The following is a 13,929-nucleotide window of genomic DNA, read 5'->3' as shown; positions in this document are numbered from 1 at the left end:
GCCCCCAAGTATTGTAAGTAACCCTGAGATATTGTAAAAAATCAAACTCAGCATGGCAATCGGTACATAATATACAAGACTGTATGCACCAGGTATCAGGGGCGGCTCATCTACTAAGGCGGAGGAGCGTCGCCCCACTGCTTTAAGAGCAGTGCAGGGGAAAAATAAAATAATAATAACAAAATAGTTAATATCATTGTGTTTTTCTGTTCCTAGGTGCGGGGAGGGGCGGGGCTGTCCAGAGTAGGGGCCAGAGGAGGAGTGGTGTGCACACTCAAAGTGCGCATGAATGTTTGACCGCCCGTCATGGGTCGGCCAAACATTCATGCACACTAGCCATGTTCCTCACCAGGCTGCATTACACAGCCTGGAGGGGAACATGCACAGGCTCCAGCATTGTGATTAGCTTAGGGGAACTTAGGGGAACCAATCACAATGCTGCATTGCAGCATTGTCATTGGTTTAGGGAGCCTGGGAGCATTGGTGCTTCCTGCGACTAGGAGAGGCGGAGAAGAAGTAGCGGCTGGCCACGCGACGAGCAGGTAGTTTTCTTTATTTTTATATTTTCTAACCCCCACCACCATTCCCTACTAGTCGCCACTGCCAGGTATTCACCTATGTGCCTTTGCTTGTTTTGCTTTGTTGAATAGTATTTTAGGACCCTAGTGTAATTTTCCCAATTCATGCCCATATATAGGTATAAATCACCCTATCCTTATATAGGCATAGAAATCATAACCATATTTAGACATAGCTCATGCAGTCCAAATACGGCATGGCTACTTCCCCTAGTTCCGAAAATCCACAACGATTTCTTGGAAAACTCGCCTTCAGCAGTCAGGGACTTCCCCTTGCTTGAATATTGATTTGTCCAAGAACTCATGGAGTTTTTAAAGAACTGAGATTCTTTGATGACGTTATTATGTGCAACCTTACGTCAAACTTGGCACCTTCAAGGTATAAATATGCCCACACTTGCACTAGCAAACACTATCAACTTGCCCGACGCAGCTCGCTACAGCAAGTGCCGAAGGAAGCCGACCCTCCAGCAGACGCACTGAGAGAGACGCTGTCTTTTCTCCTGCCGAGAAATCCAGCTCCAGTGTTTCCAAGCTCCCCTTGCGGGGTGTTGGGAAATCGAGTCCTGAGACAGAGAGATACCAGACCTCCTTCATTCTAAACCAAGGTACGGAGCTGATTAGACCCTAAGAGAAATCTTGGAAAGATTCTTGGCAAAAGAATACTTAACCTATGCTACACCCTACTTAGTTCTTCCCTCGTACTAGACCTAGGTTAGGTACATCGGGGTAGGCGTATTTTAGAAACACCAGTTGAGTACTTTTAGTATTTATTTATTTATGTATGTATTTTATGGCTTGTAAACCATACCATGCTTTTACAGTATTATTTCATAATACTCTTCTTACTGTACGCATTATACTTTGCAACCAATATTACGATTGTAGCAGTTAATTTCTTCTGCATGAGAAAGAAGACTGTTCAATAAATACTTTTATTGAAAACGCCAGTCTCTCTATTTCTCTGCACCTCTGGTGAAACGAAGCATGCACGATTGACTGAGTGAAATATCTATCTATTGTTTCCACGACTCTGAAGATACATTTTATCTTGGGGAAACAAAGTTGTTATGTTTATGCAGTTGTCAGAAACTAATCCCTTCTTGTTTATTTGAGAAAGTTTCTAGTGACCTCTGAGCTAGCTGGCACTCACTATTAAGTTTAACATATTCAATAGAGACCTAGTCGACATAAGTCCTACGTCAATTCTATAGTATATATTATTCCAATGCGCAGAGCCTATTGGGAATATACAAACTACACTACAGCTTCAGAAGATGGCCTATCTGTAAAGATTTTACCGCAGCATGAAGGCTGCAGGTAGTATGATCTTTAGCCCCTTGAGACCTTGGATATTTTAAGTGAACAGTCTCTTTTAGAACAGGTTTTGCATAGAGCGTACACTGTTCTTGGTAGATACTTTTTAATACTCTGTGGTTTGTTTCTCATGAGTTTCACTGTCTGCAAACAGTGGGGTGCAGAGTAGACTGTCTCCATAGCTAAATACTGTTTACAGTACACACTTTTCAATTGATATCCACTCCACTTTTCACTGTAGGTTCAGTGACTTTGAGGGATTTGATACAGGTAAAGGCTGTCCGCAGTAGGGCATTACTTATGTAACATCATTTGAGTATCTCGGGAATATTGGTTTTCTCTGAACAGTTGTATACAGATTTGACACTGTGTGCAGTAGAGGTTACCCTTTTATATGTGGTTATTAGTCAACAAGAACTAGGCTACCTGTGAAATGTGTGGAATAGGATCAATGCTGTACATAACACAAGCTTGCTTTACCTAAGGGGGTTGTATATGTGAAGGCATTAATGATGCTTCATAATATTCTGAGCAATTTTTTACTCACTTTTAGTCCTCTAATGCCTTACAGGTGTATAGAGTAATGTGTAGAAAAGTAGCTTGGATGATGTCAACAGTGTTTTCATCAATGATATAATTTCAGATGTCATAAGTCATGTAATATGTGAGGACACAAGCAATGCATGGCGGGGTGCAAGTTATAGTTAGTTCTGCTAACTATAGGGCCCATTAGGATGGCGGGCGGATTGCCCCCGCCAGGCTGGCGGTAGCAACTGCCAGCCTGGCGGGGGCAATCCGCCTGCCATCCGCACCTGAATTCCCCCCGCCATATTAGGATGGCGGGGGGGATCACGGTGGACGGAAAGACCGGGGTGGAAATATTTAATATGGTGGCGGTGTCTAATAGACACCGCCAGCCATATTAGGGTGGACTTCTTTAGATGTCTTTCCACGGCGGCGATGCCGCCACGGAAAGGCTTGCGGTTTTCGCTTTGGGGCGCCCCAGCGACCCCCAGAGTAAAGGAGAGGTGGGGGTGCACACGGTGGGTACCTGTGGTACCCCCTGCATTTGCATAAACAAAGTGGCAGGCACCGCGCGGTGCCTGCTGTTTTCTTTATGCAAATGCATAAATGCATTTTTAGCATTGTGGGAGAGCACCGCCCGCCACAATGATAAAAATGCAGGATGTGCCCCCCACTGTGGCGGGCACATCCTAATACCCCCCACGGGACCCCCGCCCTTGTGGCGGGCGGTCCCTTTTTCCGATGGGATGGCGGGCGGACAAAGTCTGCCCGTCATCCTAATGGGGGCCTATAACTGGTGAATTTCTGTGTTTTATCATTATTTAGTTCAAAACATTAATGATGTCATTGACATATTCACCTAACTTTAATGTTACTTTTAGTCCACAAATATATTGTAGGATTTTGCAAAATCTTGAAATTTTCCAACCTTTAAGAAGGTGTAAGCGTAAAAGATGAATCCTACCAAAATGCTTCTGAATTAAAAACTCTCATGCAAAGACAATTTTGACAAAAACGTATTTGTCTCAAACTATCGTATAGTTATGCTTGGGTGTTATTCAGTTTTAAACCACAGAAAAATGTTTCCAGACAAACTCTAGTTATTGTGTCTCTTACAAAGGCACCTTCCAGGCTGAGTACCACCTGTGTGTGTGGGTGGGGGTGGCGATGCCCTATTATCTAACTGCTTCCATTGATTTTTCATAAATCCCCATAAATCATCTTTAATCAAATCCTTTTTCTTATTGCTTTCTCACTCTCATTATACAATCATGAATATTTCAGCCTCTAATATACAGACACTTGGTATTTTTCAGGTGCCTGGGTGTATTTTTCTAAAGCAAAATCGTCGATTCCCTCCTTCCCTAAGTCCCTTGGGGCTTTTAACTAAAAATATTAAGAAAACAGAACAATTCAAAGCCCTCATTTCAATATGATATCATGGAGGCTACCTTTGCAAAGATGTTTCTTAAACTCAGTGACCACCTGTATTTGGTTGTTTCTACAGATTTACTTATTAATATAATATCACGTTCCATGTTTCAGGAAATACCCTCAGGCCTGCAAGATATCAAGAAGAACAGAAACTTTCTACCAACTCAATCCTCATTGGTGGGATCTGTGGCATTTGCCTTCTGGCCGCAATGGCATTGATTGTGCAGAGAAGATATTATAGAACACAAAGCCAGGGGTACAGGATCCTACAGGGTGAAGAAGAGTGACTCCTGAAATCTCCAAGGATCTAACTGTAAGATGTATTTTATGAAGAAACAGAGCTGATGAGACTCAAGGGAGCAGAGTCCTCAAATCTCCACTTAGATATGCGGGGGTAGATAATAAAGCTTGAATGAATATTTTAACTCAACAAAGCATCAGTTTTGCATGATTTCATGCTTCTCAATACTATTGAAAATGTAAGGAGTATTATTAACATTGGCCTATTTAATTGTCACAAATGTATTGTCTAATGTTTGTTTTAAAATATATCAGACTTGTAGAGTACGTCTATGATTACGTTTTAAACTGCTTTCAATATCTAATTGGATAGACTACCAACTGATAATTTAATTGAAATTTATCTGAAAAGACCTGTAGGTTGACAATATTAACTGTACCTGAATATATGATTCAGTTGTTTGCTCACATTCCATATTCTATTTACTCTGATTAGATTACTCTTCCTAACTAACTCTGAAACAGGTGCGAGGGAGCAATGTGTATGCTATTGACAATTTTCTTTATCTACTAATCCAACTAGTATTTCATAACTTTCACTGTCAGGGTTTCACATTTCTTACATATAACATTTAAAACACTTATTTACAGTTAGAACTCGTAGCGAAGAGACGTTACAAGAAGATTTGCTCCATCAGAAGCTCTACAAACAAAAACCATCATATAATACATTAAAGTGAAGAAAATACTCCCTGTCAATTCCATATCCTTTGGACCTTAAGGCTATTTTATCTGCTAAACTAGCCAAACAAGTGCTTACCCACATGATTAAATACTTCTAGGAAGAAAAAAATCAAGCAAATACCTGTACAAAAGGCCCTAGCCCAAGACTCTTTATTAAAGCTATAAGAAACACCACAGAACAGGTTAAAATAAATCAAGTGATAGCATCCAGACCACTGTTCAATCAAATTGCAATCAGATAAGGATGTATCAAGTTTAACAATAATGAAGAATAGAATTCAACACCATTTTGATCAGATACAAAATGAGGCGACAGACAGAAAAAGAACTGAGATTATAAAGAAGCTTGATGATGCAAAAGAAAATGGCCTCCGCAAAAAGGAGCTACAGCGGGAAATAACGCAGGTTGCCCTCCACTCACAACTTTTTATCACAAAAACCTGCTTTATATCGCGGTATAGAACATCATGAGCATCCCCCATACCACCTAATGGTGACATTACTTTAGGTACTAGCTCAACAATACGGTACACTCTGGGTGCTCCTATCCCTATTTAAAATATATTGAAAATATTTGTCTATCTCCTCCAGGAACTGCACTGTGTGTATTTCTCACTATCCACATTTTCTCCCCTTCACCACCAAAAAATGTGTGAAAGGTGAAGAGGCACCTCACGGAAACACCCTCCAGGGAGCTACTGATTCTCATCAGTGTGCTCCACTTATCATCATCGGCAGCCTCCACACCATACACAATATTTGTGAAGAAATGTGTACAACTTAATTGAAACAAAAAATTGTAAAAAACCTGACCCCGTACTGTAAGAGCAATTGAAAATAATTTTTCTAGCTCCTACACTGTAAAAATGAACAAAACAACCACTGGCAATACTCCCAATTTTAATCACCGCTGTGTGTTTGCTCACATTAAAAACCAGACACACTTCCATGCTCCATCATTTGAAAAAGAAGCAAACATGTTTCATTGCCTGTCAATGCTTTTTGACAATTTCTTCAGGGCTAGGGGTCAATCCTCGCCACACTGAAAATCACAGTTAGATACCCGGTGGTTGCCCCCTTATGGCATACCAGCAGCCACCTTCTAGGGGTTTAGTGTACACGTCCACAATACCCCCACATCTTAATCACAGTTGCTCTTCATCAACCGGTAAATCAAAAGCCTTTGGCTCACCCGCTGCCCCCGTCATAAGGCAGGTTTTTTCTAGCAAAAGAAAAGGACCAATTCACTCCTGGCATAAGGATACAATAGATTTTCTGTAGAAGTGCCTTGTATCTGGAAATTGTTAGAAAAATCACTTAGGTCTGTAGGATACCAGAAACAAGTGCACAAGGGAAAGTTGTTATTTTTCTCAGCAAGCTTAAATCTTACGTAATGGATTAATACATGCAAGCACAGTCATGCACAAAGATTATTTTCATGCATCAGCACATTAAAGTTAGATTTAGGAGTGACCAGCACAAGACTAAAGTAATGCAGGCTTTTATTATGTGTACTGAGAATGACCAGCACAAACCGGCAGTACCACAGGCTGTTACGAGGAGTCGTGAGAGCGGTTCCATGTCAGAATATCATATACAAAAATATTGTTTGACACAAATAATGTGTTTCGCATATCGCGTTGACAAAAATATCATCCCATAGGGAGCAGATTTTCTATTATTAACTGTATTAATAACTCTAATGGAGTGATATTTTTGCGAAAGATATTTAGGACGCAATATTGATGCCAGGGCGATATTGTATTACAAATAATCTGGTACTCACCTTGCAGCCAGTAGCACAAGCCTGGTCTACTATAAGTTTCTTGTAGGTTTGGCAGTAGTAAGCAGCACTTACAGTGGCACAGCTGTTAGTAGATGGCCAGAAATTAGAAAAGAGCAGCTATCATTAATTACAATGGCCAACCAAAATAGCTGACATTAGTGAGACTGGATTATCTGTTTCTATAAAAGTGCCACTGTTGAGAAGGAATATAAAAGTCCTTAGACCAGTAACATAGAGGAAGGACTACTGGGGCATATACATCCAGTGACCTAGAAGAAAGACCACAATGGTGCATGCAGTCTTTGTGAGGAGCACGCTCACAATGAAAACAAACCAGCCAATCCACCTCAGGAACGAAGAAGTAACTTACTCGTCAAGATAAGGATGCAAATTAAAGATATTTGTGAGGTGTCCTTTCTAAAGAAAAACTGCCTTATGTGACATTTCTTTGGAATATGTTTTTCAAAATGACACAACATCTAATGTAGAGCATTTACTAAACTAATGTTTAGCTCATGTGTCAAGTAGGTGTTGGTTTATAATGCAGAATAGATTGGTTTTAGATGGAGAAGTTCTATTTTCATGATGTGTTCTGTGTTCCCCAAATAGTACCTTTCACATGTTGAAACGAATGCACCTGAGGCAAGCTCTTCCTAGGAGGAGAAATAATACTCTTAAATGCTAGCCAGTATATTGCTGGTATAATAAGATCTTTAACATCTACTGCCCTAGAAGTATTCATGCTTGGGAGGAAACCACTTTCAGCATCAACCTGGCTAAGAGCCTGACCAACTGCACATAAGCTCTTAATCAGTCTTTATTCGGTGTGTTATTAGACATAGAAAAACCTTTTTCAGGTTTCATGGTGGGTTATTTGAGAGGGAATAAAATCAATGAATATTGATTTGTTTTTCATTAAATTGGTTCAGGCAGCATTTAATTGACCGTAAGCTGTCATCTCTTTTAACAGCAGCCACCTACATAGAATTTCAATCAAATATGGAATAAGCAGGGATGTCTACTCTCCCCATCAATGTAAGAAATTTGTATGGAGCAACTCCTTAAAACTCATGTGAGGAAGGAAGGTGTTAACCACCTAGCATGTCCAGTATGCTCTACATATTTGACAACAAATGCAACAACTTAGTTAGTTGGACTCCAAACCTACATGATTCGTTAGTAGCCATTGACAGTGTAACAATAGACTTTGAATGCTGACTGCTTGCAAGGTGAATCAGTCAAATACGCAAATTAATTTAGCTGATATATTGCAGTCATAAGATCTTTGGGTTATCACTTCTACTAGATGCCTTGGTGTCATGTCATCTGTAGACATCCTATATTGTCATAACCAATGAAGATTTATCAGCACAGAGCCTCATATGCTTCTCAGTCACTGGAACACCTACTGGTTTCTACGACAGGTCACAGCAATTATATTAAAAAAATTCTACAAAAATCCCTGTGTTTATTCCAAGCACTACCACTTTTGAAACCTATATTACTTTACAAAAAAAGTAGACACTTCTATTTCTAGCCTTAACCCCCTCGCTGCGGGGGTAATTCCCCCGCTGTGTTGGGGGGAGGGGGCACTCACAGCTCCCGTGGAACGCTCAGCACAGCAGGGGAATTCTCCCCGCACCTGAGCGTTCCACGGGCCATGACGAGCTCAGCTCGCCATGAGCACCGGAGCACCGTACCTCATGACGAGCTGAGCTCGTCATGAGCATGGGAGGGGTTAAATAGTTCTACAATAAGAGTAGGAGTCCTGTAAAATACCTCTACTTGCCACTGTAAAGAGAAGACTGAACTCAGGTTGAATGAATGTCTGTCTTCTGGATTACAAAGTATCTCATATTATTAGCCAGCAGTGTTAGATCTCAGGGTTCATTCGTGACTATAATGTATGAACCAAAATACTGATATATTTTGTTTAAATTAAACAATCCTCTGTTGTTTAAGGAGGTAACACTTAAATTGACTAAGGCCATCTCTATTCTTCCTCAATCTTTCATAACATTTATTGCAAAAGCTGTCAGGAATCCTCACCATTGCAGATCAACAACTACTTTCTGATATCACGACTCAAATTGAATAATCAGATAAGACTGGCTGTAATCTACCCAGGAATACCGTTTTCAATACCTCAATGATGTGGATTCCACGCAGAACTCTTTACAGGACCCAATGTTTGGTTTCCAGGTCCCATTATACATAGATTTTATGGTTCTTTTATACAAGAGAAAGGGTTCAATTGTTTGAATATGTTTCTAGTTGGTGATGATATAAACCAGTCTTTAACAGGTCAACTTAGATAAGTACATGTTGTGCCAATACCATACTCTATATGACTTCTACAATAGTCACAGAGAAGATACACAGGTTTTTCCACCAGTCTGTTGCCAGATTATTGCTGAGGTATTTTTAAGAGGCACCTTGAGATGTTGAATGAAGAATATCCCTGATTCTAAGGTGATTTTCTTTGGATAGACCAAAGAATATGTATTCCATTATGCCACAGTCATAGCTAGAACTAGAATGACGATTTAGAAGGCTAAACAACCTCTCTTTTTTTTTAAATATGGTGGATGGTAATCTGTGAAGATTATTCACTCTATTTACACATTTAAAAAAAATCAGGGATATCTCAATAAATAGAACCTATTTTTCCCTGCAAAGTGATGTTTTTGCTTCTAAGCTTACTAAATTATTGGATCTAAGATATAACTTGACTACAAATTCTGAGACAGACTCGAATACTACGCCGTCTTAACTTTGTGCAGTCTATAGGTATTTTTTATCACTGTTTTATTATTCCTAACCATCCTATTTATTGGAATTGATTTATTTATATTCAGTGTTCAATAAATTCTGCCACTATTATCATTTTAAGGATTTGAACAAGCAATAATGCAAGTGAGCAACATGACAGCAATGACACATGCAGTGGTTAGGAAAGAACATGTTATTGTCAAGTCTCCCACTTGTCAAGTCATTCTCATACTTATTGTTTCTTTTTAAGTAGATTTTGTTTGATATCAGTTTCCTCTTCCTTACCTGTAGTCGGGTACATTGTGCTTGATTATTTTAAAGATTCGCTTTTTCTCTTTTTTTTTATTTCATGTACGTTGTTGTTTCTATGATTACAGAGTCTCAATACAAAAATGAATACATGTCATGGCTTTGACACTGAATGGCTGCAATGCCATGAAGTGATTGCCTCCCAGTGATTCATCATTATGTCAGCATCTTTCTACCAAGACTCAAGAGGCAAATGTCTATTTAACTAATGGTGATTGCAAGAGCAGACAACACAGAGGACCCTGAATTCAAAATACTATTATTTCAGTGTATTAAATACGTTTTGGTGCATTTGAAACTCTTTGAAACACTCACAAAATGTTACTTGATTGATGGTTGACATTTACCATCATAACATCTATGAATAAGCATGCATCCATCGCAAAAGGAAGTGACATATTTCCCAGTATCCGTCTATTTAGGAAATTACATCACTTGTTTGCCACAAAACCATTATGAAAAAGAAAAGAAACAGTTCATGGACCCCATTTGTTAGCCTCCATCACAACTGGAATTGAAATCACCACATTTTATTGCATCCTTTTCTACAGGGACTGACTTTGTCAGATTCCCAAGCACCCTCCTCATCAGGAAGTGACATCACTTGTTTTCCGCCAAAACTATCTTTAAAAAATAACCCACACAGGTAGACTCCATGTCTTACCGTCTATCTCAATGGGAAATGCATCACCACATTACACAATATCCCTCTCAACAGGAATTGGTATCACAGGCTTCTTGCCAAAATCATTTTTAAAAAGAAAATCCAGACGAGAGTAGGGGTGTAGCTATAAATAGTGCAGTAGGTTCAATGGCACTGGGGCAGTGCCAGGCTGGGAAACCAAATCAGCCTTTCAAAAATTCTCAATCCCGCCCTGCTCACTTTGTTTCTTCATGCAATCTCTCAGTTTCCACCCATCCATTCATTCTGTCGTTTCCTCTCTAGCTTCTCCATCTCTGATCGCTGTCTCTCTACCTTCCCTCTCCCTCCATCTCTTCTTTATTTCTTGAAACCTCCCAGTGCCTGCTGCAATTACCCTTGGGAGAAGAGTAAAGTGACAGAGTCACCAGGACCAGCCCTGGGCTTCCAAAACTGGCCATTCAAGGGCTCCAGCCCACCGAGGAAATGCTGATGGAATAAAAGGCCTTTTTGGCCCTGCACTGAGACAAGCAGTCTGAGGGGCCCACTGCACTGCAGCTAGAACTCCATCCACCAAACTTTGTATCATGTGCTTAGGTTTTTATTCCAACCCGATGGTTCAATCTCTTGCCCAGACATCATCCTCAAGCCAAAACAGGTACGGGGATCCCATCCCATGGGGTTGTGTCAACAATAAAGGGAAGGGGGTGTGGACACCCTCCACAAGCCTAATAGGCCCTAGAGACCCCATCCTCCGGGGCTGATGGTCTATATTATAATAAAGGGGCAGTGGCAGCTGGAGACATTTGAAAGTGGTGAGGCGTAAAAGTTGCGTGCGGCACACCGTGGTGAGCGAGCGTAGCGAGCGAGCCTGAACATATCAAGGAGGGTTTGGGGGGTTCTCCCCCCGAGGAAATTTTTAAAACAGAGCAGGATATTTCAGAAAGCAAGAATGTTAATAAAGCAATTGGGAAAGTGTAGCAATTACATCAATATAGAGATTTTGTATGAAAATATAATGTAGGTTGCTGTTTATCAATATAACCACATTGACTTCTTCGTGAGAAAATCAGTATTCATCCTGGCATAAAAACATCATAATGTTGTCCTTTACGTAATTTCTCAAGGATTTTATAAGTGGCCTGAGAAATCTGTACCTATGACATCAAAAATCTGCTAGAGGCCTCAATGGCACTGGCACACTACTCTGTCCCTTATCTCTTTAATGCTAGCATGCAGTTACATTATTCTGTATATAATATGTGAGAGACTGTACTCTCCTTCAGCAGTCTATATTCTACTTTTCCTATTAAAAGCACAACTGAATAATCCTGTAGTAATAAATGATGTACCCGGTCACTTGTAATAACGTATATTACAAAAGAACAGTGGTGCGGCCTTTAATTGCTCGGCTATCACCGTCTCACTGCACTGGTAGAAGGTTGTTCACATACTGTTCCAGCTTCCAGTATACAGAGGCAATGCAATTTTAATTGGGCTCAACCTCCCTTCATCTCAGAACAGGAGGCGCACGCGCACATCTAAAAAGCAGTGAAATCCACTGAAAATGGATAAAAAACAAGCAGGGTCAAAGACAAACGATTTGGTCCTTGTATAAAGAAAACAAATACAAACAACATGCAGGCACGTGCACATGCATACACACATATCCAGACGCTGACATGCAGAAGCACAGCATAACAGGAGTAGGTATTAATAAACAGATAAAAGTCAACATACTATCAAGTACAAATGCAAGACCAATTCACACTCCTGTGCACACTAAATCACGCCTTTGAGCACTCAAATATGAAATATTGCTATATATTACACACGGGCACCAATGGACTCACAAGAACACAAACAAGCAGTCGAGCATGCACACACTTGACACAGACACACAAACACACAGACACACACGCCTACGGCCTACGCTTGATGAGCCTCCGGAGGCTCACAGTCGCTGGTAGTGATTAAATCAAAGCGTTACTTCCGCTTCGCTTATTATAATACTGCGTGCCTGCGTGCGACTGCGAGCCTCTGGGCCTGAGTTGATTACCATAAAAATCAGTTTGTGACTTCTCAACTTGTCATCCAAAATCTTGAAGAATGCCATCAGCCATAATCCTGGGCCTTACTTCATTTGCGCAGTCTGGCTCAAAGCGTGTTTTATTCCCCATGGCCCGCTTCTTTTTGCCATAGTAGTTCATTATGAAATGTTCAGAGCAAGGAAACCACTCAAACACTATTTGACTATTGACTTGATTTGAATGATCGCTCACGGTCGGGGCTTTTTTGTTCTTATGCAAAGATTGAACACTGCTGATGAGTGCGGCCTAGAGGTCATGAATTTGATACAAGGCACAGTGTGGCAACCCCTCTCAGCCAATACAGACACTGCTCCAGCAGTGCCAGGATTGGCTTAGCAGGGATACTCGCCGCTCATTACGAGACCGAGGGCTGCGGCGTTGATCAACCCTCGCTCTCCTAATGTGCAGCCACCAGCCAGAGCAAAGACTACCAGTGCTCATGTTGGGTAGGGGTCGGGGAAATTCTCCGACCCAAACCCAACATGCGCACTTGTGCTGCTGTGCGCTCGGCTCGTCGACCACCCCCTGCTGACAAGGATGACATGACATGACATGTCAGTCAGCATGATGACGCCGGAGTCAACCTGCTGGCTGCCTCGCCTTCAGACAGAGCCGGTGCGCTGAGCTGACAGCCTGTATGCCTCAGGAGTCAGGGGCACGGCCCGGGATTAATACAAGCCAGGTAAAAGAACTAAAGAAGGTAATAATCAGTAAAGGGGCCAGAAATTACAAGTAGGTCAACGCCCCGGCGCCCTAATGGATGCACTACCACTGTAAAGGGGGGATGGCCACATGGCCCCCCTCACCAAGCCTGAAGAGGCCCCATGGACCCCATCCCCAGGACCACAACATTAAAAATGTGGAGGTGTGCCACAGCTCAGCTATGGTGTGCCTGGATGCCCAGCACACAATCTTTTCACTGCCTGCGAGTGCACAGGCCTAAAGCAGCTCCTGCCAGGTGGAAGAACAAAGCTTTTCCCTGCCCGTGATCTCGACAGGGAAAAAAAGTGAAGAAATGGGTGCAAGCGGGAAAGCAGGCGGGCTAGGGGGGCCCCTGGCCTTCACCTGCAGCCCCCAACGAGGGACTTACTGTAGGGAACACCGGTGTATGTAAGTACCAATCAATAAAAGACTGCTCACACAAACTCAACAAGCCTAACTTAAAAGAAGAGAAGTAGAAAAAAATAAAGCATACCATTGCAATAATTTGGGGAATGTATGTTTGCAAAATAAAAAATTTAAATAAACATAACAGCGAATGGCTATCTTGCAATGGAAATGTACATAGTATCTGTTTTTTTGAGGTTCAGACATTATCACCACTTTCAGAAGCAAGATATTGGCCACTTTGTAATGGTAAAACAATGAAACAGTATGCAACATGCCATTCTAATATGATGGCCTGGTTTAAAAGCGGCGCCTGCGCTGGAGGCACCACACTGCTGGTGAAAGGAGAGGAATGCGTGTGGCCGGTGGCACTGACTGAGAAGCTGC

The 13,929-nt window shown here is 41.4% G+C and overlaps 1 protein-coding gene across 1 annotated transcript in view; it reads left to right on the top strand.

Annotated features, from left to right (window-relative positions):
- The window catches only part of LOC144780815 (uncharacterized), a 77,275-nt gene extending 73,010 nt beyond the window's left edge, over positions 1 to 4,265 (top strand). The window contains exon 7 of the mRNA XM_078659322.1: positions 3,966 to 4,265. Coding sequence (XP_078515448.1) covers positions 3,966 to 4,141 — 176 coding nt within the window. The 3' untranslated portion in view covers positions 4,142 to 4,265. The remainder of the gene's footprint in view (positions 1 to 3,965) is intronic.
- Positions 4,266 to 13,929: the final 9,664 nt, after the last annotated feature.

Source organism: Lissotriton helveticus, chromosome 9 (assembly GCF_964261635.1).
Source record: "Lissotriton helveticus chromosome 9, aLisHel1.1, whole genome shotgun sequence".
Taxonomy (NCBI): Eukaryota; Metazoa; Chordata; class Amphibia; order Caudata; family Salamandridae; genus Lissotriton; species Lissotriton helveticus.
This window is presented reverse-complemented; position numbering and strand designations above follow the sequence as displayed.